The sequence below is a fragment of the Odocoileus virginianus genome, chromosome 2 (assembly GCF_023699985.2).
Source record: "Odocoileus virginianus isolate 20LAN1187 ecotype Illinois chromosome 2, Ovbor_1.2, whole genome shotgun sequence".
Classification (NCBI taxonomy): domain Eukaryota; kingdom Metazoa; phylum Chordata; class Mammalia; order Artiodactyla; family Cervidae; genus Odocoileus; species Odocoileus virginianus.
Genome location: NC_069675.1, coordinates 13,907,533 through 13,934,653, shown reverse-complemented (window position 1 = coordinate 13,934,653; position 27,121 = coordinate 13,907,533). Strand labels below are relative to the sequence as shown.

General features: G+C 47.9%; 1 protein-coding gene across 2 annotated transcripts in view; it reads left to right on the top strand.

The window, feature by feature from the left end:
* Positions 1 to 956: 956 nt before the first annotated feature.
* Positions 957 to 27,121, top strand: part of XDH (xanthine dehydrogenase) — a 59,844-nt gene continuing 33,679 nt past the window's right edge. The window contains exons 1-12 of one of the 2 annotated variants that reach the window (XM_070476505.1): positions 957 to 1,071; positions 6,370 to 6,427; positions 9,329 to 9,425; positions 11,036 to 11,144; positions 14,172 to 14,298; positions 15,206 to 15,267; positions 18,961 to 19,029; positions 19,365 to 19,451; positions 20,612 to 20,753; positions 24,094 to 24,186; positions 24,771 to 24,922; positions 26,167 to 26,260. In XM_070476505.1, the coding sequence (XP_070332606.1) occupies positions 1,030 to 1,071; positions 6,370 to 6,427; positions 9,329 to 9,425; positions 11,036 to 11,144; positions 14,172 to 14,298; positions 15,206 to 15,267; positions 18,961 to 19,029; positions 19,365 to 19,451; positions 20,612 to 20,753; positions 24,094 to 24,186; positions 24,771 to 24,922; positions 26,167 to 26,260 (1,132 nt within the window). In that variant the 5' untranslated portion in view covers positions 957 to 1,029. Of the gene's footprint in view, positions 1,072 to 6,369; positions 6,428 to 9,328; positions 9,426 to 11,035; positions 11,145 to 14,171; positions 14,299 to 15,205; positions 15,268 to 18,960; positions 19,030 to 19,361; positions 19,452 to 20,611; positions 20,754 to 24,093; positions 24,187 to 24,770; positions 24,923 to 26,166; positions 26,261 to 27,121 lie in introns of both variants that reach the window. The other variant, XM_070476501.1, reaches the window with a different exon arrangement.

Sequence of the window (27,121 nt, the reverse complement as noted above, 5' to 3'; positions counted from 1 at the left end):
CAGAGAGAGAGAGAGAGAGACAGAGCTGGGAGGGGCATTGGGTGCTGGGCTTTAGAACCCGTTGGTGGTGTCAGGTAGGTGATAAGGATGTGTGTTTATACCAGGAGTTAATGGAGACTGGATGGGGAAGGTTTTCAGCTCAGTATTAATTCTGCCTATGACTATGAGATAGGCACATTTTATTTGGTGCAGTATTTTAAAATAAGTTTATGAGTTATTCTGACAGTTTAATCCATGGTGTTTCACTGAGAGAAGCAAAAGGAAAACCTCAAAAATGGCTTGTTATGAGGATTATTTTTATTGTGCTGTGGAGAATATATTTACAACAGAAAAAAAAATTAGGTTGTTTGCCAATTTACAAAGCACTTCCCAAGTACATCATCTATCCCTCAGCCTTTTGCTCTTGATGTCATTCATTTGCGCATTTACAGATGAAAATCAATGAGTTCTGAAAGTGAGAAGAGACCTGCCAGAGTCAAAGGTCAGAGTTTGTGTCTGAAGCACTGGACTCTGCCTCTTGTGACTCCAGACTCCTTCAGGCTCTGGGAGAATGAGTCCTGCATGTTAAGTGCTGAGTCTGGGTCTCTATAACTAAATGGTGAGATGACAAGTGTGGACTTGGAGGATGTGATTCATCTCTATTGCTATGACTGTGACTATGACCATGGCCCGTCCCCCTTTTCTGTCTTCAAGTAGGGGATGAAGCAAGTTCCATGAGGGTGATGCCTAAGACACACAGTCATCTGGCACCAAGGCTATATCCACCGTGTCTTCCTCTCTGCTCCTGGACACAAGTGTTGGGGGTGTGATTTGCTGTGTACGGTTGTTTGCATTTTCCTTGATTATGTAAACTGGTGGCTTGTGCCAAGAACTCTCTGTGCCCTGAAGCTCTAAGCTTGGTCCGTCCCATTGGCTGACTTCATTTCTCTTTTGGGGGAGGTGTATTTGTCAAGTTGCAGGGCAGTGATAACTGGCAGTACCTCTTGGGCGTGAGGTACCTGGAGTTCGGGGACAACCAGCCCACTGACAATGACAGCAGATGAATTGGTTTTCTTTGTGAATGGCAAAAAGGTAAGCAGAAGCTGACTTTTCCTCTGGTTTCCCTGATCCCTGGGAGGGATGTTTGTCCTCTCTATTTTGGGTTCTCGCTCACTTGTTCACCTTCTCTCTCTTCCTTCAAAGCTATTCCTGAATTTGGGGTATCACCGGGGAGAGAAGACCTTCTCAGGTCTAGAACCCAGTTGAGATCCCCGTGGGGCTGAGGAACGATGGGGAGGGAAGAGAGAAGAAGGGTGTATGTGAGCACTCTCCTCCCCTGCGCTCCCAGCCTGTAGATACGCTGGCACCAAGCTGAGAAAGGTAGACAGGGTTCTCGGTGAGATTGGAGATCACCCACCCCACCTCTATTTCGGTGTTTAATCAAACGTATCCTAAGGCTTTTGTTGCTCTCTTTACTGAGAAAAGGAACAGGAATGTGTTTTCTTGCTAATCTCAGGGTATAACGTGTACACAGCTTTGATTCTGAAATTTTATCCATATCAATGTAACAGCTAACTTGCAGTGAGGACATATCCTGACATCTTGTGGCAAGTCACCATTCTTGTTTCCTAAAGGGCATGGGTCCCCCCCATCCCACTTTTGGTTATATGTATAAATATTGCAAACCTCTTACTTTGACAAAAATTGCCCACTTGGATCAACTTCATTGGTGTGCAGAGGGACCTAGGAAAAGTGGAGTTGGAATGGGGCAGAGGAGGGTCTTATGACATGGATACCAGTCCTTGCAGCACCAGAAGGGTAAGAATCTTTGCAGATTTTAACGCAGGTGAAGGGAGAGAGCTGTAAGCACATCACATTGTCTCCGTTGTCCACTTGCCCTCCCTCCACTGGTGCTGAGGTGCTCGCTTCAGCTCCCTGATTGTGAATGAAATGGACAGTAAAAGGGTAGCCGTGGTTGCACATTGTGAATGGCCATGTGGATTTTATGAGTGAGGACCAAACCCAGGAGTCAGAGCAATTTTGTTTTGCAATATTGGCAATTTTAAGTTGAGAAGCTAGGCGACTTTGGAGGCAGTTTTCAAGAATTAAAGTGCAGTTAGTGCTTAAATTGTCAGGGTGTGTTTGGGTGACTCGCAGGGGAATGCTGTGAGCTGTTGCAATGTAAGGGGCTTCCAAGGAGGTCAGATTCCGTTTCAGTGGTATCAGCAGGTGGCCCTGGGGAAGGAGGTCACCCATGCTCTTCCAGGTGCAGAGTGGTTTCTCTGTGTTGACTTCCCTTCAGCAAACTAAGACGTAGGGCAAAGCTTCCACGTTGGTGGTTGTAAGATTTCTGCAGCCAAGAATTCCAACAATGCTGTCACATGCAGCAGTTACATTGGAGAGATTTAAGAAACAGTTGCTGAATAGGTTTTCTTCACATATTACTTACACAGAGGCATCTTCTGTGGCATTTTCCTAAGTGATTTTTGTAATGGATGAGCAGCTGAATTCAGTGACTTAACTCAAAGGTTTGATTATTTATGAAGCCATCAATTCATGTGTGACAGTGCAAGGTTCTTTCTTTGGGGATGGTTGCTATGATGCACTGAATCTAGAAAGCAGCATTTCAAGGTCAGTCTGGTTTGTTGAAAGTTGTTTCCCTGTGTATTTTATTTTCACCTTAGGAAAGCAATTTAAAATTTTTTAGATGGTATTATCGCATCAAACCCTACCATCTCTTGAAACTTCCACTACCATAAGTTTCTGTGATGAATATTGGCACATTTAATTTTGTAAACGTGGACTTTTGAGAATCTGCTGGAAAGGTGGTGAGGCAAGGTGAGGAGTGATGAGGTGAAAACAGTGCTGTAAAAATTGGACCAAGCAAGGAATTCCCAGTCAAACAGAGGCAGCTGTTTCTTCCCAATTCTATCCCCAAGATGTTCTAGATCTTTCTTTACCAGACATTGTGCAAGGAGGTTACCAAAGAAGCTGACGGAACTTGCTGACTCACTCTTAAATATGTACTTCCTCCTCTTCCTATTTCAGACCACTGTCTAGTACTCTTGTCTTCCCTCGCTGTGATCCTGGAGAGGGTGTAAGATTATGATCAAATACTTCCAGAGCCTTCTGTGGTAGAGACAGGCCTTGGTGACTATGGCTTCCACTTCCTCTGATTTAAAGTCAGAGTCAAAGAGAAAGAGTTGCCCAGTATTTTGATATCACTGTAGTGATCATGCTTTTGGCTGGATTCCTTTTTTTTTTTTTTGATGTATTTTTAATAGGAGGATAATTGCTTTACAATATTGTGCTGGTTTCTGCTATATGACAATGTGAATCAGCTATAAGCATACATATATCCCCTCCTTCCTGAGCTTCTCTCCCAACCGCCATCCCACCCCTCTAGGTCATCACAGAGCCCTGAGCTGAGCTCCCTGCTCTGTACATCCGCTTCCCACTAGCTATCTCCCTTACACACGGTGGTGCATACATGTCAGTTTCGATTTGTCCCACCCTCCCCTTCCTCCGCTGTGTCCACAAGCCTATTCTCTATGTCGGCATTTCTGCTCCTGGTGGTCGGGGTGGGGGTGGGAGGTTGGTGCTGGATTCTTGTTATTCAAACAGTCCCTCTCTGGTTAGTGGAGATGTTGACCCCTGGAGAAGTCTAGAAAATTCTGCATGGAGGGTACAGCTGAAAGTGTCCAGGAGCGACGCCCAAGAGAAGTAGCAGTCAGTGATAAGTCAAAACTCAGTCACTTACCCACCTACCCCCCTTGTTATCAACATTTACAAGCTCCTCCCAGGCCTGAGGCTGTGGGACACACATGCATGAGAGGAACACAGCCTCCAAGACCAGGCATTTACCATTTGGGAGCTAATGAATGGGTTGGCAAAGTGGATTGTGATCAGGTAAATTACCATATTCCAAAATGTATTTCAAAGACAAGTATCCCAGAACAGCATCGAAACATGTATATTATCTAGGGTGAAACAGATCACCAGCCAGGTTGGATGCATGAGACAAGTGCTTGGGCCTGGTGCACTGGGAAGACCCAGAGGGATCGGGTGGAGAGGGAGGTGGGAGGGGGGACCAGGGATGGGGAATACATGTAAATCCATGGCTGATTCATGTCAATGTATGACAAAAACCACTGCAATGTTCTAAAGTAATTAGCCTCCAACTAATAAAAATAAATGAAAAAAAAAAAAAAAACAAAGCCAAGTATCCCCACAAGATGCTCTTTTTAGATAGTCTTAGACCACTTTGTTGGCACATAGTAGGTGCCCAATTAATGTGGAAAGGATGAATGGATGGATATCAAAACCCTGAGAAATCCTCTACTAAAGAAATTTATTTTTCAAACTTTGAACTTTAAAAGTTAAACTCAAAAAAAAAAAGTTAAACTTATAAGGAAGTTGCAAGAAGAATACAAAGAAATGCTTGCTAAATGAATGCCAGCAAAATGATATATAGGTACATAGATATATAGATTTTTAAGTACATAATTTTATATGTTTAAGTATGTAATTAATTGGAATGAACATATAAAGTATAAAATTTTATTTATGAACCATTGAAGATAATTTCAGATATCATACTTCTTTCTCCCTTAAACTAAGAATAAGAGTATTCTTACATAACCACAATCTATTTATAAAAATCAGGAAATCTAGTGTTACTATATCATTATTATCTAATCTCTAGACTTTATGCAGCATTATTCCAATTTTCCTAAAAATGTAATTTATAGCTTTCTCTCCACAACCCCAGGACCCAGGGTCATGCCTTTCACTTAGTTCTCAAGTCTGTTTTTGTTGTTGTTATTGTTCAGTCACTAACTCATCTCCGGCTCTTTGTGACTGTACGGACTGCACATGCCAGGCTCCTCTGTTCACCACTATGTCCCAGAGTTTGCTCAAGTTCATGTCCATTGAGTTGATGATGCCATCCAACTGCTGCCTCATCTTCTGTCACCCCCTTCTCGTCATGCCCTCAATCTTTCCCAATCAGGGTCTTTTCCAATGAGGTGGCACTTTGACGGTGGTTGGGAGAGAGGATTAAAAAGGAGGGGATGTGTGTACCGGGCGGCCAAAGTAGTGGAGCTTCAGCTTCAGCATCAGTCCTGCCAATGACTGTTCAGGGTTGGTTTTCTTTGGGCTTGACTGGTTTAATCTCCTTGCTGTTCAAGGGACTCTCAAGAGTCTTTTCCAACACCACAGTTCAAAAGCGTCGATTCTTTGGCACTCAGCCTCCTTTATGCTCCCACACTCACATTTATACATGACTACTGGAAAAACCGTAGCTTTGACTGTATGGACCTTTGTCAGCAAAGTGATGTCTCTGCTTTTTAATACTGTCTAGGTTTATCATAGCTTTTCTTCCAAGGAGCAAGCGTCATTTAATTTCAGATACCTTCTCCTCCTAATTCAGGAACATGTGGGACTCCTAGTACAGGTTTCTCTAAAGAAACTCTTATCACACGTCTGTGTGTGTGTGTATGTATGCTAAGTCGTTGCAGTCGTGTCTGACCCTTTGTGACCCTATGAACTGTAGCATCCCACACTCCTCTGTCCATGGGATTCTCCAGGCAAGAATACTAGAGTGGGTTGCCAAGCCCCCCTCCAGGCAATCTTCCTGACCCAGGGATCAAACCCTCACCTCTTATGTCTCCTGCATTGGCAGGCAGGTTCTTTACCACTAGCGCCACCTGGGAAGCCCCTTATGACACATGCTCTCCCCTTACTCACCCCAATCATCCAAACCCTATTGTGCTTGATGATGCAAAAGGAGAAGTGAAACAGATTTTTACCGATTTCCTTCATTGATTTCCATCAGAAACTGGCACTGAACTTTGTAAGACAAACTTTCCATCTTATTGAACATTCTGTTCATGGGCCTTTAGTTTGAGACTTTTCCTCCATTTCTAACCTGTGTTAGTGTTGTTGATTGTGATAACCCAACTCACAGTACTCTGCTATGATCACGGGCCGACCAACTGGCCGCCTACTGCCCAAGAGTCTACTCTCCAGGAGACAAAGCCAGAGGTCTGTCCCTGGCATACACAGATGTTATCCAGCAGCTGGAAATGAAATGACATGCTTAACTTAAAGGGGACTTTGCCTTGATCAGCCCAGCATGGTAGGTGCCACACCTACATGCCCTGTCATGGGTCCAGAGCTGAGCATGAATGCAGAATTTTAGAATTGCAGGGTGTTAGCTTGCATACAATTTGGCTTGCAGCTAATATGTTCATCTTATGGAATGGTCAAGAAAAATACCTTCATTTTCATGATATGTTTAACACACCTCCATTAACTCTGCAAATTCTTGGGTGAGACAGTGGCTAAGTATATGTTTGATATAGTTTTCTTTTGTGTTTGTTTTTATAGGTGGTGGAGAAAAATGCAGATCCAGAAACAACCCTTTTGGCCTACCTGAGAAGAAAGTGTATCCTGACTTTGGAGTGGGGATGAGGGAGAAGGGCCACTGGGGACTCATTCTCTGGGCCTTAGGCCGTTTGCTAGTAACTGGTCTGGAGGCCATGGAGTACAGAGAAGAGCGCTGGATTAGGGCTCTGGATCTCTGCATTTTAGCCGCAACTCTGTCACTTGGCAGCTGTCTGCCAAGTCTGACCCCGGGAAGTCATTTGAACTCTGTGGGTCTGAATTTCTCAGCTGCCAAATAAGAATGCTGTCCTTGATATTCTTCACGGTCTCTTGCATTTAAGACTCCAGTAATGCTGAGATTTAATCTTGGGCCTGTAAAACAAACAGCTCCAAAAGGCGCTCCTTAGCCCTGACCAGCTTCATGGCCTTTCCCCTCCCCACCAGGAAGAATGTGTGTGGGGTGGGAGCCTGCCTCAGCAGACCTTTGTTAATACAGGAATGGGCTTCCCATGGAGGCTTTCAGCGCAAAGCGAAAGGGAAAGTCAGAGGAGGGGGTATTCTGGGGGAAAGGGGTGCCTGAGGTGAGAATCCTATAGAGGCACCATCCACTGTGGTAATGGCAGGTGCTGGGAAGCATGGGGTGGGGGACTCCTGGGGGGTAGGGTGTTGCTCTGCCCCCAGTGTGGGGAGGGCTTCTGTAAGATCCTGCATCCCTTTTGCTCTTTCATAGTAGGAAAGGATTCTGAGACCCTGGAACAAGAACAACAGTAAAGACAATAGAAGCTAACATCTAATGGGCACTGACCGTGTACAGGAGTTCAGAGTTCAGGAGATTTGTGTAGGCTATCTCACTGACTCCACAGCGATCCCTTTGACAGAGGAGGAGGTGAGGCTGGGTGTGTTCAGGCACCTGCCTGCCCCATCTCACGTGTTCTGCATACATGCTGGGAGGCCTGGACTGAAGCCCAGCACCACGGTCTGAACCTCCCACCCACCACTGGAAACTTTCTAGGGGTCTGCTGTAGAGTGATACCCATCCTGACCTCTGTCAACAAACCCCGAGGCTCCCAGAGGTGGGCATGTCTTGTGGCTCTTTCCAGTGATGTATTTTGGAACAACAGAAAGATGTCTCAACACCCACAGAAGCCAGCCTGGAATCCATGGCCTTCCCTCTCAATTTTTCACCTCCTATTAGAGAGTGGCTAGCTCTAGTGTACCTTGTCCTGGATTTTTCACCTGGAGAGGGCAGGTCTGGAGGTTCACAGCTCATGGACCTGATGGTGTTTTTGTAGAGGCAGAGTCTCTCAGTAAGTCCCTCAGTAAGATCAGGGAACTGCATGAAACTCCATTTCCAGCCCATCTACCTAGGCAGCTAGGGAAGAGAGGCTCATTATTAGATTGTTGGCATCAATTTTTAGTTTTCTAATAAGGTTGTGAAGACCCAGCAGGCTAAGAAGTTCCTGATCATAGCATTGGTTGGTTTAAATGCCAATTCTCAAATAAAATCCAACCCTGAAAGATGGCTTCATGTAAATATGAAGTCTTCGTGGCTTCTTGCTGCCTGTGTTGAGAGTTTATTTGTCAGAGTTCCAGGCAAGAGAGAAGACTCTAACCTTGACTTCTACCTTGGCTTCCAGAAAGATCCCCAGGCTAGCAGAAGACCTCTAGACTACTTTGGGCTGCTTCCTTCATCCTCATGAGCCCTGAGAGTGATCTCAACTGCTGATCTCATAGATCCAGACTAGTGAAAGGAAAAACTCTAGATCTAGAGCACTCTCTTCAGCTGTACCTTAAAAGAGACAGCAGCATGGTGAAGGAGGAGGCCCCAAATCTGGAATTAGAGGACTGTGTTTGGGTCCTAACACTCAAAGTAACCAACTGTTACCTTGCAGGGCTTACGTTACGTCTTGGGTCTCAGTCTTTCCGCCTTCTTTCCTTCCTTCCCTCCCTCCCTCCTTTTTCTTTCTTTCTCCCTCCCTCCTTTCTTTCTTTCATTTCACTGTTTCTTAGAGCAGTTCCTGTCCTACCTGCTAACCAAATTATTGTGAACTTCAAACATGGGTATGAGTGCTTTCCAAGTAGAAGATGCTCTATCATTGTTAATTATTAACTTTATCTTAAAATTAGGGAAATAACCAGGAGATAAGGGACTCAGTTCTCTCCACCTTCAGCAGAAACTGAAAGGCCTGGAGGCCTGGGGGCCTGAGGGAGAAGCAGCGGTGGAGCTGGTGTGTCCCGTGGGAAAGAGGCCACCATAATTGCTGTTCTCCAAAGCAGTCTATTAGTTAGACACTTTTCAGACTTCAGAAAGTATCAGAGTCTTAATTTCTCCCAGGACATAAGAGATGTCTCCAATATTGGCTTTTGACCCCCAAAATATCCTCATTTTAATTTCCTTTCACATATCTGATGGGATGGATATTCAGAAGCCCTTAATCCAGCTCTAATTTTGGTCCCCAGACTTCATCAGTCCAAGAGGTTTGGTGAGGGAATGAGGGAAGCTGAACTCAGCAAGTCCCATACTGGCCTGAGTGGCTTCATTGCATGCTCACCTGGGGTGAAGTGAGAACTGCCCAACATGCTCCATCTTTGAGGCACCTGATTCAGCTGCCCTGTGAGCCCACCAGTGTGGGGGCCTGTTAAGACCACACTTAGAATACTGTGATCCCAAGAAGATCTCCAGGTCTAGAGAGCAGTGGCACTCCAGTCTCAGGGGATGACACATGGGTTCCAGGGCCTTTCCTCCTCTGCACGTGGAGCTGGCCCCATCCCTTCCTCCCTGGGTTGCAGGGCAGCCTCTCTGAGTGGGAGGCCATTTGAGCCTGCTGCCTCCCGGGCTGAGGGGCCTGAGCCTGTGTGTGGATGGATGGCTCTTCACTTGCAGCTCAGCCCAGGCATTTCCCAGCAGCCCAACAAAGACTTTTTTCTCTGAGTTCATACTCCTTAACCCTTGACCTTCCAGTGGGGCTGAGAGGAACCAAGCTGGGCTGTGGAGAAGGGGGCTGTGGGGCTTGTACAGTGATGCTCTCCAAGTATGATCGTCTCCAAGACAAGATCATGTATCCTTTGCTTGCTGGCTGGTTGCCTTTGGGGACTAGGATGCAGGCGTCAGCTTTTGAGTGATGGTGTGTCTGTGTGTGTGTGTACGCACACATGTGGGTAAACCCCTGTGTTCCTGAATAGGCTTTGATCATGACCAGGGATATAATACAATGATGTCTTAGGGAACATCTTCTTGGTTTTTAAATATGGACAAGATTCTCCACTGTTGATAAAATCAGCTTTCTAAAATTCAGACTCATTTCACATCCCATGAAATCCTTCAGTAGGCCTTCATAGCCCCCAATCTAAGTCTAATTTTTTGCTCAACATGTGAGGTCTTTCAATTTGCCCCACCTTTCCTCTCCAGTTTTTCTTTCTCTCCATGGGTCCAGCACTCAGCTCATGCAGAAACAGTTATGAACTATCAATGCTCCATGTCCACTCATTTCTCGGTCTCTGCACAAGCTGTTTCCCACCTTGAATGTCCGTTTTTCAAGGACTTCTCCACCTGACTAACTCTTATTAACACGTTGCTGCTGCTGCTGCTAAGTCACTTCAGTCGTGTCTGACTCTGTGCCACCCCATATCACCTCCTCCAGGAAGGCTTCCTTGACCTCCTAAGATTGGGTGAGGAGCCCTTTGTGCTGGTTCTTTGCTGCCACATACACAGCCCTCCTGCAACCCTTACCATAAGATATTTAAACTGCATCTTCACGCTGGTTTCTGCTTTCCTGAGTTGAAGGCAAGCTGTTAAAGGACAGAGTTTTTGTCTGATTCACCTTTATTTCCTCAGCCCTCAGCAGGGTGCCTGGTATAAGGTTGGCCTTCAGTAACTGATGTTGGTTGCATGAGTGAGTGAGAGATGAGTAGAAGTATGGAGGTGGGGAAGCTCTAAGGGCTGTTCACCTGGGAGTTTTTGCCTCCCTCTCCACACAGATGAATGGGAGAAATGGAGGTGAGTGAAAGCTGAGAAGCTAAAGTGACAGGAGATTCTGAAATTGAAGTGGCTAAGGGCTTCCCTGGTAGCTCAGCTGGCAAAGAATCCTCCTGCAGTGCGGCTTGATTCCTGGGTTGGGAAGATCCCCTGGAGAAGGGGTAGGCTTCCCGCTCGTATTCTTCGCTTCCCCGGTGGCTCAGTCAGTAAAGAATCTGCCTGCAATGCAGGAGACTTGGGTTCGGTCCCCTAGAGGAGGGCATGGCAGCCCACCCCAGTATTCTTGCCTGGAGAACCCCCATGGACAGAGGAGCCTGGCGGGCCACAGTCCATGGATCACATGACTGAGCAACTAAGCACGCAGAGAAAAAGGGACGCATTAGACCTGGGACCTCCCAGAGGCTTCCTCTTAACTCAGCCTCCAGGATCTACCTGAGTAAGAGGCAGCTGAAAGGGCCGCTGGCTTCCATGCTCCAGCCCAGAGCCCTAGGGTGCACCAGTGCGTGCCCCCCCAGGACAACGGGGGGCTCGGGCCCTGGCCCGGGTGGAGAGGTGAGGATCCCTGCGGAAAAGAGAACATAATGTAGAGTGAGGAGAGGTGACACGAAGCGTCACGAATCTCTCAGACCCTGCGCTCGGGTCCGCTCTGATGGCCTGAGTGGTCAGTGGGATGACCTTAATCTGGGGTTCCAGCCACTTTTCTGCCAATGCCTGCCTGGCCCCCATCTGCTCCTTGCACCATGTGGCTGTGACGACCGTGGAAGGAATTGGAAGCACCAAGACGAGGCTGCATCCTGTGCAGGTAACCAGCGGCTCTTCCCAAGGCTGCAGGCTTGCTCTGGATTGTTGGGATGAGGGTTGCAGCCTGAGCCAAGGAGACATTCTGGCTGGCCACCCCACTCAATTCCTTGTGGAGGTCAGGGGCTAGCTGTGAGGTGGAAAGAGGAGACACCCGACCCTGAAGCTCCCTCCTGTGTTTGAGTGGCTGGTGACATTGCATGGCCCCGTGGGAACCAAGAGATCAACTGGATCCAGTGGCTGCAGGTCTAGCTGTACCAGAGCTGGGGGAGGAGGGGCAGAGGACCTTCCTCTCTGTGCCCAAGTGTGCTTAGGAAACCCCCTGCCTTCTCGGATTGAAGATTCCAAACGCTGTGTGCCTTTGATCAAAAGTCCACTTATTCCCTGCTCCCTCCCACAGTAATTCCATTGCACCTCTCACCTCCCACCCACAGATCACTCAGATACAGGCTTGTTAAAATGGCAGTTAGCAAGGGCAGAGTCAGAGACACATGGGTGTCTGACCAAGGCTTTCTCCCTGATGGTATCAGGCATCTGTTGATGGGTTGAGATTGGGAACTCTTTGGGCAAGAGTGGGCAGTAGTCAGGGTTCTGTGGAGTGAGAAAGGGTGTTCGTAGATGAGGTGGGAGAGACCCCATATCGAGCAGAGCACAGAGGAAGGAAAGGCCGCTGTTCCCAGTGTTCATGTTAAACTGAGGCAGGAGGTCTTTGGGAGGGTGTGATCACAGAGGGTGTCTGAGCCAGACCCTTTTCTTAATATTCCCTGTACCATATCATTTGGATCTTGCCTTCCTTGGGTCCCTGACATGAATCCTGGAGCCAGGGCTGCCAGTTGAGCAAGCTAATTATACCCCTGGAGGGAGCATCTTGGACCAGTCATGGGGGTCAGAGTGGGGTGAGGCGGTATTACATCACCTGTGTGGCTTTGCTTCCTAGGCAGGAAAGTGGCAGGTTACTAAACTTGTCCAATCTGCAGCAGGTGTGAGAGGGTTAATGAGGGCTTGTAATTTACTTTGAAACAAATAGACACAAGAAAAGAGCTGTTTAAACACAGAGATTACATCCCTAGGATCAGGGGAAAGCCCTCCCTTTCCAGTGGTACAGAGCCTTATTCCCGATGCGCTTCTTTTGGCTCCAGATAAGCTTAGATTCCACTTTCCCTGTCCATTTACGTTTTCCTCTGGGATTCTATGACACCACGTTTCCACCCTCCCTCCGTGCTGGAACCACGTGCAGTTCCTCCTCAGCTCAGTCCCTAATCGCCACAGCGCCCTGGGCTCTGGCCTGGGCCCGGTCCCTTCTCCACCTTCACACTCTCCCGACATGAGTTTAAGCCCATCTTCATATCTTCAGCCTCAACCTCTCCTCAGAGATCAGACTCCGATTTCTAGCTGCCTACTTGAATCACTAGATGGATGTCTGATCTCAAACTTAACAAAAACTCTTTTCCCCCCCAAATTCGTTCTCCCCTGGTCTTCCTCCATCTTAATCAATGGCAAAGCATCCACCCAATTGCTCACGACAAAAATCTAGGAGTCCCCTGTGATGTTTTCATTCCCTGCCCCCAGTCCATCCAGAAGTAATAGCTACTTTACCTCCAGAGTTTACAATGAAATCTTCATTTGTTTCTCTGTCTCCCCTACTACTGTTTCGTCCAAGTCACATTTCCTCCCACCTAGGCCACATCAGTGCCATGATCCACTGTGTCTTCTCTTGCCCCCATAGCCATTCTCTATTCAACAGCTAGAGTGATTCTTTAAAAACACAAACTTCCCCTGTGAAATTCCCATAAAGGCTTCCCGTCATCACACCCAGAATCACAATCAGGATCCCTAACCCTGGCTGTGAAGAGCTGCAGACTCTGGCTGTTTCCTGTTTCCCTGGCTGACATCTCTCATCCCAGGGTTCCACCTGTCCTAGCCTTTCAGCAGATTTTCGCACTGTCTGTGCTCAGAGCCTTTCACTCACTGTTCCTTCTGCCTGGGTGACTCTCCTCCTTGTTCCAAATCATGTCATCAAGTTCACCTTAAAGGTCGCTTTATCAGAATGGCTTTTCTGACTGCTCCAAATAGCCACTAGTCACTCTGAGTCATGTCATCTTGTACTAATTCTCTATATAGCACCAACCTCCACCTCGAATTTTCTTCTTTGTTTTTGTCAGTATTTCCCCAACTAGGATGTGAGCTTCGTGAGACCAGGGACCTCACCTCTCTTCTACATGCTCCATCCCCAGGGCCTATACTATGCCTGGCACAGAATAGATTATCAGTAAATATTTCTCAAATGAATGACTATCCATGCTAAGTGCTGGTGATACAATATTCTAGCAATTCTACTTGACATAAGTTCCAAGAGAGATTCCCAAGAGATTAAAAAATAATGTAGATGAGGAGAATTTCGTTGTAATAAAGATCTGGCAGGTCTGAATGAAAATTCTGTGACTTTCAATGCTTTTAATGAATTCTATAGCACACATTACCCAATTCTTAAGTCTCCATCCATTGGGCTTCAAGAATTGCCTTCACTTAAGAATACAGTGGCAATCTAATTTGGAATAAAATGGATTCATTTGGTTGATTTTGGATTGTGGAGTAGTGAAGTTAAAAGAACCAGACACAGTTCTTGCATTCACCACGTGAGATCTTACACACATCCCTTAAATCTCTTAAATCTTCCTCCTCTGTCTTTAGTGAATAGTTCTAATTGCCACTGTTCTTTGAGGGGGGTGTCCTATTAATAACTGCCATTGGTTAATAACAGGCCAGGTATGATGGCTAAGAGTTTTACATGAATGATCTCACTGAATTCTCAGCACAGCTCTGAAGATAAGTGCTAGGGTAGCGCTAAACAAACAGACAAGGTTTAGGGAGGCTTGGTAACCCAGCCGAGGTCACAGCTGGTAAGTGGGAACACTAAGATTTGACTTTGTACAGTGCAGACTGTCAACGTGGACTGTCTTCAGTTGAGTCACGTAGGGAGCCTGGCAGGGGTTCTGCCAACATAGGTGTCTATGTCATCTGCCCCTTTCAGGAGAGAATCGCCAAAAGTCACGGCTCTCAGTGCGGATTCTGCACCCCTGGCATCGTCATGAGCATGTACACGCTGCTTCGGAATCAGCCCGAGCCCACTGTTGAAGAAATCGAGGATGCTTTCCAAGGTATGGGCCTTGTGCAGGGCCCATGAGGCAAAGGGGCAAGTGGGTTTCCGAGGAGGGCAGGGCAGGGGCAGAGTAGAAGCCAGGAGTGAGCTAGGAGTTCCAGGTACTTTTGAGAGAAAGGCTCAGGCTATCCCATCATGGTAGCTAAGATTGGCCCTTTCTTAATTTGAAGAACACTTGGTTGGTTTGAAGACCTTCTGGGTTCTCCTGCCTTAGTGTCCATCTTCCTGCGCTGTCTTCCTGACCCCCCTCTGTGCTGGCAAGGGTGACCTTGAGTGGCTGGCGTGGGAGGAGGTAATCTGGGAAACTGCACATGACATGGCATGTGCCTTGGCAGTTTCCCCAGAGCAGGGTTCCAGGGGGCAAAGGCCATGTATGAGGGAGGCAGCCCTGATTCTGCCCCACTTTGCCTTCTGTGAATGGGCCCAGGTGGCTGGACCTGATATCTCTTTCTCTGAATTGAGTAGAGAAGATTTCCTATCCATTCAATTTCTTTCAGTGCATCATTTATTCCAGTCAGTTATATGATGTCTGGTCATATGTCAGGCACTAGACAGGGTACAAGGACACAGGAATGGAAGATAGTCCCTCTTCTCAAGGAGTCCATGTTCTGAAGGGGAAGAAAGTTTATAATGTAGTTTGATAAGCTCAACGATAAAGCTTTGACTAGGAGTCACCATGGGAGGACTTAGGGGAGCACTTTATTCAGTCTAAACATTTTAGGAAGGCTTCCTGGAAGAAGTGGTAGACGTTTGGAAGTCAGGAGTACAAGTAAGAGGAGGATCATTCCAAGTAAAGAAAATAGAATATGTAAAGAGAACATTTAACTGAGCTGGGAGCAAAGCCACAAACCCCTTAGCTGCCCTGGGGCCAGTGCTGACATTGCAGATTTTTCCGTGGCCCACAGGAAACTTATGCCGCTGTACAGGCTACAGACCCATCCTCCAGGGCTTCCGGACCTTTGCCAAGGTGAGTGGGGGTCTGGGACAGCAGTGACCCAGTTCTTGAAGCAGCAACACTCAGGAATCACAGTTGGGAGGGATGCCAAGGGCCTCTGGGTGACAGAGAAAAAAGATAAGATGGCTAACTGGCAGAAACTTCTGCTGTAGGTACCTGGCAAGGGCGCTGGGCTTTGCCATTCTTATTTGGGGTGTGGGGGGAAGTGGTGGTTCTCATCAATAGCACGGAGACTTTCCTTCCAGGAAAGGCCTGGAGAGCTGGCTCCTGAAAGAAACATGCCACCTAAGAGCAAACTTCCTCCAGGGCGTTCGGGCTTGGCATCCTGCCTTGGTGTCTGGCCTGCTCAGCCCATGGTGCAGGTGCTGAATGTGACATTTAGTAACAACCCAGCCTGACTCAGCACTCGCACCCCTCTTCCCTTGCCGTCCAGGCTGCTTTCTGCAGCTGGCACTCTGCTGGGTTTATGAAACTGCTAATTAGATCTCCAGACAGTGTGTGAAGCCCTGCAGTATTCATATAACTCTGAGTGACAAACCACAGCTGGGATGAACAGGCACTGATTACATAAATGCAGACACACACCTGCCATATGGCAAGGAAGACCGAGAGCTGGCTTTCCTTCTTTGCTTAATCTCCCCAGATTTTACCTGATTCCCCAAATGGGTCAAGTTGATCCTAACTCCTATCAAACTGTCTCACCTCAATTTGATTCTGTGTCGAGGGGAGAGTCACAGACTCCTGTGTCTTTTACTGACCTTAGAGTTGGTACAGTGCAAAAAAAAGGAGTATTGTGTCCAAATAATCCAAAAGGGTGGAGGTGGGACCTCTAAGGATGGGAAACAGCACACCCTGGTGAATGCTGTTGATATTGAGGAACCAGAAAGCATGAATTTAAATGAAAGTGACTGAAAGCTTAGATTCAGTCTGCAGACCTGGGTTCAAATCCCATTCCATCACTTAATTGATACATAATATTGGGCAAATTTCCTCATTTCTAAAATGGGGATTATAATAATACCTACCTTAAAGTGCTTGTGGGAAGAACTCTTTGTAAAGCTCTTAGAATAGTGCCTGGCACATCGTACATTTTCAGTAAATGGCAACATAAATTATGATGCTGGTACATTTTTTCCTGTTACCCAATATTTAATCTTCATGTGCTGCTTAGGCTTCCCTGAGAACCATGGATTGTTAATCTTGTCCATGTATTTACTTCATAGGAGGCTTCTCAAAGGAAGATAATCTGACCAGCCCTACTATTTTCTCGAAAGAGAAGGACTTTAGAGTGTAGCTGGGAAGTACCCTCCTTCTGAGAGTCAGAGTTTTATCATTGTTATCACTCTAGAGCCATACCCCCCTCAATCCTGCTGCCTGGCAGCGTAGCGAAGAGTCAAGCAGAGCTGGGTGCTTTAAGTAGCCCAAGTGACTGGCACACAGAGTGTGCTCAGAAGCTCATGCATGTTACTCACTGGAGCCCCCAAAGCCCTCTTCAGAGCCTCTTAACTCTTATTTTACACACAGTTCTAACAAACTCAGTTATCTAGTTTACATGGCCACACTGGAAAAGAGTGAGGAAGGTATGCTATAGGAAGGCAGCCAGTTCACAGCAAGAAATGGTAACATCCATCTAGCAGCAAAGAAGGAAATGAGGAATCATAAAAATAATCTTGAGCCTAATCATTTTAGCCTGAGCTTCCCAGGTGGCACAGTGGTAAAGAATCTGCCTGCCAATGCAGGAGATGCAAGTTTGATCTCCGGGTTGGGAAGATCCCTTGGAGGAAGAAATGGCAACGTATTCCAGTATTCTTGTCTGGAAAAGTCCATGGATAGAGGAACCTGATTGGTTACAGTTCATAAGGTTGCAGAGTCAGACGTGATTGAGAAACTGAGCATGCACACACCCAGAAAGAGGAAATCTCTCTGGGGGAAAACCCTAATCTTATCCAACCTCAGCAGACCTTGAGGGCAGTGACACATCATCATACATCATAAAAACTTATGTCATAAAAAACATCAGTGAATTATGAAGAAAAAAGATCTAAGTAAGAATACACTGGTACTTTAATTATTTGTGAAACATACTTTTGTGAAATACATCCTGCCCCACAAGGACCAGGTAAGCAAGGCTGTTGCCTTACTGTATGCAGGACCTAGTGTTCCCTTACATTACTCCTTCTCCAAAAAGAGAGATGAGAAGAGGCCCTCTTCTTCCTGCCCAAACACAGAGGGGAAAGGCAAAGTGTTGTTGTTTAGTCACTAAGCATTGTCCGATTCTTTGTAACCCCATGGACTGCAGCACACCAGGCTTCCCTGTCCTTTACTATCTCCTGGAGTTTGCTCAAACTCATGTCCATTGAGTCACTGATGCCATCCAACCATCTCATCCTCTGTCACTCCCTTCTCCTCTTGCCCTCAATCTTTCCCAGCATCAGATCTTTTCCAATGAGTCAGCTCTTCATGTCAAGTGTCAAAGTATTGGAGCTTTAGCATCAGTCCTTCTAATGAAAGTTCAGGGTTGATTTCCTTTAGGATTGACTGGTTTGATCTCTTTGCAGTCCAAGGAACTCTCAAGAGTAGTGGGGAGGTAGAAAATAGACAGCTCTGAGATCCAGTGGTAAAGTAGTGACTACAGGAGGGATCTGCAAGCAGGGTGGTTGAGGCAAGTCTGAGAAGGTTTGCAGGTTCCCAAAGGACCTTCAGCCTCCTCGGCCCTCTGAGAACTTCTTCGGGGGCACTGATGAGCTGTGACTCATCGTTTAGTAAATGGTGGTATGAACACTGTCTTCCACGATTCATGTAGAGAAGGGCTCTGCCCAACTACTCCCCTAGGAGCTGGCTGCTCTGGAAATGTGTCTAGGACTGAGCCTGGGAGTTTTCCCCACTCTTGTAGAAAGAACTCCATGATTCTGTAGTGTCTTCTGGGGCTCTGAGCTGAGACTTCTGCCTCCTTAGGGCAGATCAGTCAGATAAACATTCCCTTTCCCACCTTCAGTGCATTGGTTTTGGATGTAGCAATCTGGGCTCTAGTTTGTGCTCCGTCTTTGGCATCTTAAGAGGTCTTGAGCAAGTCCTCTGCCCAAGGTGTTGGGTCAGCAGACCTGTACATAACCTCCCGAACAGGTCCGTGTTGAGGAATAAAGAGTGTGAACTTTCTGGCAAGAAGTGCCTGATAAGGAGTGGGAGGCTGTCAGGCACATCCCTGGCCCAGTTCTGGTCCTAGACATCTTTGGCAGGAGCCCCACAAAGACTCCAGCCTGGGAGGTGCCCAGGACTTGCTGGTTTAGAAAGAGAAGCGTGGGTGCTGTGAGAACCAATGGGAATTTCTCTCAGGGAGGCTTCTCCAGGAAGCAGTACTGAAGTAGGGAAGTGAGCACAAAAAGATGTTTTGATAAAATGAGACCTAGTTTTTAATGGAGAAATTTTCTTAAAATTAAATTTCTCTGTTACTTCCAGGAGAGATCCTGTTTGTATATCCTCAAGTTATATAATCTATATTTATCAAGTGAGAGAAAGTAACTAAGGCAGAGGCAAGTGGGATTGGGGGGGGGCGGCCTGTGGGGAGGTGCTGTATCTGCTGCTCCTCTAGATGCTGGGGTGGATTTCAAACCCAGGTTTCATTTGACAGTAATAATCTAGGTTCTTTAGCTCCTGTGAAAACTCTTTGCAAATATCTTTGTGTGATATTTGTGGTCATCTCTCTAGAATGGTGGATGCTGTGGAGGAAATGGGAACAATCCAAACTGCTGCATGAACCAGAAGATAGACCACAGGGTAAGTGGGTCTTTCTTGGCCTGGAAGCCTGAGGGCCAACCTCAGGTCAAAGGAGCCAGTAGGCTATCTCTACACTCTGGGCTGTGGCCGCTGGAAGAGGAAACCATTATGTTCAAACTGTGAAGTTGGTGAATGTACTCCTTAGCCCTGGATCCACTGGCAAAACCTGTGTGTCCCTGCTTCCTGGGAGCTACCTCTCCCCCAACCCAACCCCCAACCCAACCAGACTGCTGGGTGCTGTGAATGAGCTCGCTTGGACAGAGGGCTGGGCCAGCCCTAGGGGGCATTTTAATTCAGGAGACGGTGTATCCCTTATCTTTTCCCCTTTCCAGCAGGTTACTCTCTCACCGTCTTTATTCAACCCAGAGGAGTTCATGCCCCTGGATCCCACCCAGGAACCCATCTTCCCCCCAGAGTTGCTGGTAGGTGATGCCCCCTGAGCCCCTGGAGACCTGCTGAGTCCCACGAGTACCCACTGGGGTCTTTGTGTCCTCTTTGTTCTCTGGCTTTCACCCTGAATTTCCCTTGTTTCTCTTACTCCAAGTCCCTGTGCCACACATCGCCACAGGGACCACACTTCTCCTTTTCACATGCGTTGCTCACATGTGAGGAGTAGATCTGTCTGGCATGCCGTGTATAATAATAGGAGCTCCAGAAGTGTTTGCTGGCATCCTGGCTAAATCTCTTGTCTAAGCCCTGAAGCAATGCATTCTCCTTTCTGTAAGTGGTCCGTTTATTTACAAAACAAACAAAAAAACAAAAAAGCTGTGTTCAAAGGACACAATGATCTGCAGCCCTATCTTAAGGACACCTCTCACGCCCATTTTCTCACCTTGATGATATTGCTCCTCCACACCAACACTGATGGCAAACACACAAACAAAAATCAAGCCACTCTCAAAGTTTCTCAAGTGCAGACTTCTCTAGGGGTGGTGAGCACATGAAGATGATTTTAAGAGTTCATTGGGCCAGAAAGAATCGCTTTGCAGAGGACCATCAGAATATCTTTCTCTGGATTATGAAACCTTTAAAAAACCATCAGTTCAATTTGGGGATTTTCCCTCCTAGCTCTGCATCACCCCTCATGCACTAGAACTGGCCCTCCATTACGTTCCCTTCTGATACCCCTGCTTCTGCCACCCCTGTTCCCTCTCTCACCTCCTGGAGACTGTGTGGGACACTTGAAGTCACCTTGTGGGGGCAACCTTCAGCAGGTCCCATAACCTTGATCCCCAGGTTTCTCCTTTACCTGCAAAAGAAGAGACTAAAAATGCCTTCTTCCCCAAGCTCTTCTAAAGCTCTTCAAACCACTACAATGTTGCAAAGTAATTAGCCTCCAACTAATTAAATTAAGTGGAAAAAAAAAAAAAGACTAAATGAAATAATGTATGTAAAAGAGCTGCGACCCAAGTCCTGCCTCAGGACCAAGTGCTTCCCCTTGCTTCTTGCCTGACATGCACTTTCCCTCTGAATTCAGCACTAAGCAAATCCATAGTTGATCCTCTTGCAATCTGAAAGCAATGGTCCTGGGAATCACAGTGGGGAGGAGGAGGCCACACGGTAAGAAAATGGCATCTTCCAGAGGCTGAAAGACATTCCACCGAAGCAGCTGCGTTTTGAAGGGGAGCGTGTGACCTGGATCCAATCCTCCACCTTGAAGGAGTTGCTGGACCTCAAAACTCAGCATCCCGAGGCCAAGCTGGTGGTGGGGAACACAGAGATCGGTAAGGGCATTGGGCAGCTCTGGGTCAGCCTGTCCAGTTGAGCCGCTGTGGCCATGTGTCCTGTGTGTCCTATTCTGCCTGCATTTCCCCATGTCATATGTGGAGGTAATGATGCCTCCTCTAATGGGCTTCTCTGGTGGCGCAGACAGTAAAGAATCTGCCTGCAGTGTGGGACACCTGGGTCCGGAAGATCCCCTGGAGAAGGGAATGGCTTCTCACTCTAGTATTCTTGCTTTTAGAATTCCATGGACAGAGATGCTTGGTGGGCCACAGTCCGTGGGGTCACAAAGAGTTGGACACAACTGAGCGACTAACACTCACTTTTCAAGGGTTGTTCTGAGTATTAACTGAGATCCTTGCTGATTGTTCTCCATAAACATTGACAGAGACCTGGCCCTATGCCAGGTATTCTGGGGGAGCCAGGGGTACCCAGATCACCTAGACCAGACTCCTTCCCTTGAGGGACTCCCAGTCTGAGGGTAAGGGAGCAACGAGGATCAAGTGTCTGGGCCAGTACCTGACAAACCCTAGGGGTTCCATAAACGTCCATCTCCTGCCCCCTTTTTCTGGGGGTGACCTGGTAAGGCAAGGGAGGGGAAATGTCCCAGTGTGGCTGTGCTGTGTTACCCATGGGGCCACCTGCCCCGTGATGCCACCCCCTAGACATGAGCCCCACCATATGCAAACAGGGCTCGGAGGCTCCAGAGGTGCCGCTCTCAGCCCGGTGCCTGAAGACTCAGGAGCAGAGATGCCCCAGCCCCTGCCAGGATCCATCCATTCCTACACCCGGAGTGGCCCGTTTCCCCTTGGCTGGGCCCCAAGCCCAGTGAGGATCCAGGGAGATGGAGGATCCTCCATCCTCCAGGATGGAGGCAAAGGCCAGGGCAGTCTCAGAGGACCCTCAGAGGCCAGGGCGGTCTCAGAGCAGCCCATTCTAGCCTGTTGGGCTTCTATCTCTGGCTCTGGAAGAACCCCCCAAACCCTGGGTTCTGGTTGGATCTGCAGCTGCAGAGAGGAGGGCCCGGTTCAGGGGTGTACTGGCGAAGTGCAGAAGTGAGCCACCCTGGTGAGCACACGTGCCACATGGAGTCCCCCGCTGCAATAGCGGGACCCACTGGATGGCCGCGTGAGACGTGCTTCAGGTGATGTGTGATCATGACGGCCTGTGTGGCCCTGACTCGAGGGCCCAGGGTCACATGAGCTAAGGTGGAGAATGACTGGCTGGAAGAATTTTTGGGGCCCTTGGATATATGGCATATTCCTTACCAAGAGTCACACAATGTCTTGGACTCAGTTAGATTCTAAGAGAAAAGGAATTCACAAAGATATTACAAGCTCCAAATTAGAAATAATTGCCTAAGATCACTCCACAGCTCCACCCCTCTTCCCTCACACTCCCTACCTGCCCCAGTGTAACCATCATACTCACTACCTGCCCAGTGTAACCATCACACTCCCTACCTGCCCAGTGTAACCATCACACTCCCTACCTGCCCAGTGTAAGCATCACACTCCCTACCTGCCCAGTGTAACCATCACACTCCCTACCTGCCCAGTGTAACCATCACACTCCCTACCTCCCCCAGTGTAACCATCACACTCCCTACCTGCCCCAGTGTAACCATCACACTCCCTACCTGCCCAGTGTAACCATCACACTCCCTACCTGCCCCAGTGTAACCATCACACTCCCTACCTGCCCAGTGTAACCATCACACTCCCTACCTGCCCAGTGTAACCATCACACTCCCTACCTGCCCCAGTGTAACCATCACACTCCCTACCTGCCCCAGTGTAACCATCACACTCCCTACCTGCCCAGTGTAACCATCACACTCCCTACCTGCCCCAGTGTAACCATCACACTCCCTACCTGCCCAGTGTAACCATCACACTCCCTACCTGCCCAGTGTAACCATCACACTAACTACCTGCCCAGTGTAACCATCACACTCCCTACCTGTCCCAGTGTAACCATCACACTCCCTACCTGCCCAGTGTAACCATCACACTAACTACCTGCCCAGTATAACCATCACACTCACTACCTCCCCCAGTGTAACCATCACACTCCCTACCTGCCCCAGTGTAACCATCACACTCCCTACCTCCCCCAGTGTAACCATCACACTCCCTACCTGCCCAGTGTAACCATCACACTCCCTACCTGCCCAGTGTAACCATCACACTCCCTACCTGCCCCAGTGTAACCATCTACTGCCATGATGTTGGGGGAAGCTGGGCATAGAGAAAACTTTATCAAGATGAACCACTTGCTGCCTGCCTCTCCCTTCTTCATTCTATGAGCTGATATTCAAACAGATGAGGTTTCTCAAAGCCTGCTCCACCCTTCAGAGACCTTCTGCAGCACGTGAGAAGATGGGGGATGATGCACAGATATTTCCTTTTTAACCTTTCTATTTACAACCCTGTGGGTGGGACTGGGGGGTGGGTCCTGTGCTGACTGGGTCTGAGGAACAGAGGCAGGTCTGTTCAGAGAAGTTTCTTACTTGGTCCACTGGAAAGACAGAAATCAGACACAGACATTCGGTCCCATCAAGCCATGCACCGTAAGAACTCAGACAGATATTGGGACCTAGGAGTTGATTTGAATTTTTCTGTCAGCCGTTTTTCCTTTTTGTCTGAATGTTAGACTTTCATATTATATTACTATTATATCCCAACTCTAATAATTGCCCTGGTACTGAAATGTGCCCATTCTTAGCAGTATAATTTAGGAAAGAAACTTCACCTCCCTGTGCTTCAGTTTCCTATCTATTGTTATTGTTGTTTAGTGCCTCAGTCGTGTCTGACTCTTGGCGACCCCATGGACAGTAGCCCACCAGGCTCCTCTGTCCATGGGGTTTTCCAGACAAGAATACTATGGTGGGTTGACATTTCCTTCTCCAGGGGATCTTCCCGACCCAGGGATCAAACCCATGTCTCCTGAATTGCAGGCAGATCCTTTACCGTTGAGCCACCAAGAAAAACCTTCTTATCTATGAGCAGAGAAAATCACAGTATTTCATAGGGTTATTGTGAGGATTAAATGAGTTAAAATATGTAAAGTGTTTAGAAGGGTTTCTGACTTATTTTCATGCCCTTTTTCTAATATTGTGAATAAACACACATGCGCACACACACATGAAGTCAAGTTCATCTTACTTGAGTTCTGATGAGAGAAAGACATAGCTTCCTGGCTGATCATGTGGAAACTGCCCTTTATCCTGTGTCCTGTCCATTGCACCTCCAAGTCCCGAGACACCCACAGAGCATGTGAAATCCGTGCTGTCTGCAGAGGTGGGAGCCCTGCAACTTGGGGCTTTTCGTTTCTTTCGAGGCATTGAGATGAAGTTCAAGAACCAGCTGTTTCCTGTGATCATCTGCCCAGCCTGGATCCCTGAGCTGAATTCAGTGGAGCACGGACCTGAGGGTAAGGCGGGGCCTGCCTGAGCCCACAGGGGGGCTGGGATCCTGGAGGCGGGTTGTGCAGAGGATGGTGGCAATCAGGAAAGCCTCCCTCGGCTCCTGCTGTACCTGCTTTTTCAAGAGCCACCCTGCACGGGGGAGCCACACTGCTCTCCTCCACTGAGCATCAGTGGTCGGGTGCCAATGGGCTTGGGGCTTGATATTTTCAGTAATCGTTCTCCATCCTGGCTGCACACAGACTCACTCACGGGAATAGGGGGTAGATAGGGAGGTGGGGTTGGGTGCTTTTGAAAAAAGGAATGCCAAGAGTTCAGCCTCAGAGATCTGATTTTATTGAGGTGAGAGTCACTGGTTTAGAGAAAAAAGCACTCTGGTTTTAGGCCTGGGGTTGAGTCCTGGCTCTTTTATTAACTGTGTGGCATTGAGCAGGTCACCAGGCCTCTCTGGGCCTTAATTTCTGCATCCATATAAGGATGTGCATCCTGGTTCATCCTTACTCAGTTGCTGTGGCGCTTCCTAGGAGCTGTGTATAGAAGTGCTTCTTGAGCTGTGAGGTGGATGGCTGTCATTCCGGGCATGTGTTCTCAGGGATCTCCTTTGGAGCTGCTTGCCCCTTGAGCTCTGTGGAAAAGACCCTGCTCGAGGCAGTTGCCAAGCTTCCCACCCAGAAAACGGAGGTGTTCCGAGGAGTTCTGGAGCAGCTGCGCTGGTTCGCCGGGAAGCAGGTCAAATCTGTGGCGGTGAGTCCCTGTTTAGGGGCCCAGGATGGGCACTTTCCTCCAAAGGCGAGGGGGCCAGTCTGGGTTCTATTACAGCCCGAATAGGCCTCAAACTTGTGTTTAGAATTCTTGGGGGCTTGTTGAAAATGCAGATTCCTGGACCCTGCTCTCAGACAACCTACAGCAGATCTGGGTTGGAGCGCCGGGGTCAGCCTTTAACAAGCCCCACAGGTGCTTCTGATGTGACCCGAGGGCCACGCTGGGGGGCGCTCCTGCTGTGACCCCATCTTTACCCCTGAGGTTGGAGAGATGGAGCCGCCTGCCCATCTCTTTCTGAACTTAGCCGAGGCTGCCAGCAGGTGGATGAGAGATAAGTTAGGGTGAAGCCAAAATAGGAAGGCGGACTGCCTTTCAGAGTCAGGGGGAGAAGCAGAGGTCGAGCCCCTTGAGAAGAGAGAGAGGCCCATGTGTTGACTGCAAGCAGCCTTCAGACGAGCTCCCAAACCCAGGGTTTGCAGATGGCGTTCTCACACTCGGCGTCATTTGAGTCTCACAACTCTTGATGGTGTTGGGAGGAAAGCTGACCCTTCCATTCTACTGTTGTAGCTGTTGTTTTAAATTAGAACAAAAAGCAAAGCAAAACAACCTACTCCCATTCCCCTTGCCCTACCTCAAGCACCTCTTCCAATTATAGATAAGGAGACGCAAACCCAGAAAACTACTAAGTTCCCCAATTCAGATGAAATCTACTTGTGGGAAGGACTTTTTTTTTTCCTGGAGCAACTGGTTTTCTTCCCTTTTTCTAATAATGGGAACTCTGTGTCTGATTGTCCTTATATTCTTTGCCAAGGAAGCTCAGTTAGAACACATTGTTCATCTGTAAGACTTCCCATTCTTTTTCCTTGATCTTTGTCTTTTATTTCTCTTTCATGAACTCTCTACAGCCTCAGTGATAAACCATCTCAGACCTTTCAGAAAAAGGTTGGGTGAAATCAATCAAACAAACAAATTTAAAGGAGCTGATCCTGGGTTACATGTAGGTAAACTTCAGAGCTGGGACCCAACCCCAGGCGTTGGGATCTCAAGTTTTGCATGTTGTCCCAACATCCGGGTTCTTACTGTGCTGGTCTGGTGCCTACAGTGGGTGGAGGACTTCAGAGCTGTCCCTTCAGCAGATGTCCCCCACCTTCCACATTTGGGAGCCAGATGTGTGAGCTGGACTTTGCTGGGGTGGGCTCTTACACGTTCTCCCTTTCTTGTCCTAGTCCATTGGAGGGAACATCATCACAGCCAGCCCCATCTCCGACCTCAACCCTGTGTTCATGGCCAGCGGGACCAAGCTGACCATCGTGTCCAGAGGTGAGCTGCCTCATGCAGAGGTCAGGAAACAGGGCCAGGGCTGGAGTGGAGTCTCACAGGAGAAGTCACTTTCTGCAGAAACAGAGCCCAAAGTTCAATAACGCAGCTTTCCTAAAGCTTGGATCCCTGGAAACTACAAAAGGAGATGCACCCAGGCTGGGGGCCAGGAGGGCTGGACCGTCACTTTATTAAGAATTCACAATAGGACCTGTCACCCAGATGGCATACTCAGTGGTGTGTGCTGGGGCCAGAGTATGCCACTCAGCATAGCTGATGGCTGGGTTTTCAGGGAGTCTGAGCATCTGTTAAACATGGCCATTGTTAAACATTAAACTATATACCCTCACAATGAAATAAATTATATTAAAAACAAAGGTAATAACTACTCAGATTTCACCATTTCCTCATTATTTCCTTTCATTTTACAGCTGTCTATATCTTTGAGGTTATTTCCATTTGTTCCATTTGTAGACTGGAAATGCTACCTAATAGTTCACTCCTGTGCCGCTTTCCTTGCTCAAGGGTCTTCCCAAGACCACCTCTAGGTTTAATGACTTTCAGGAGGACAAGGAAGACTCACAGGACTCAGTGTTGAGTCTGCTCATGGCTATGACTTATTATAGCAGGCAAATAGAGAGCAAAATCAGCAAAGGGAAAAGAGGCATGGGGTGGAGGAAGCCAGGCACAAGCTTCCAGGGCCTCCTCCCAGGGGAGCCACACAGGACACACTCATTCTCCCCGGGAGTAAGTTGAGCAATGACCACACACGTGAAGGATTGTTTACTGGAGACGCTCGTTAGAGACCCAGCACCCAGGGCTTTTAGTGGGGCTGGTTATGTAGCCCTGCCTGGCACGTACCAG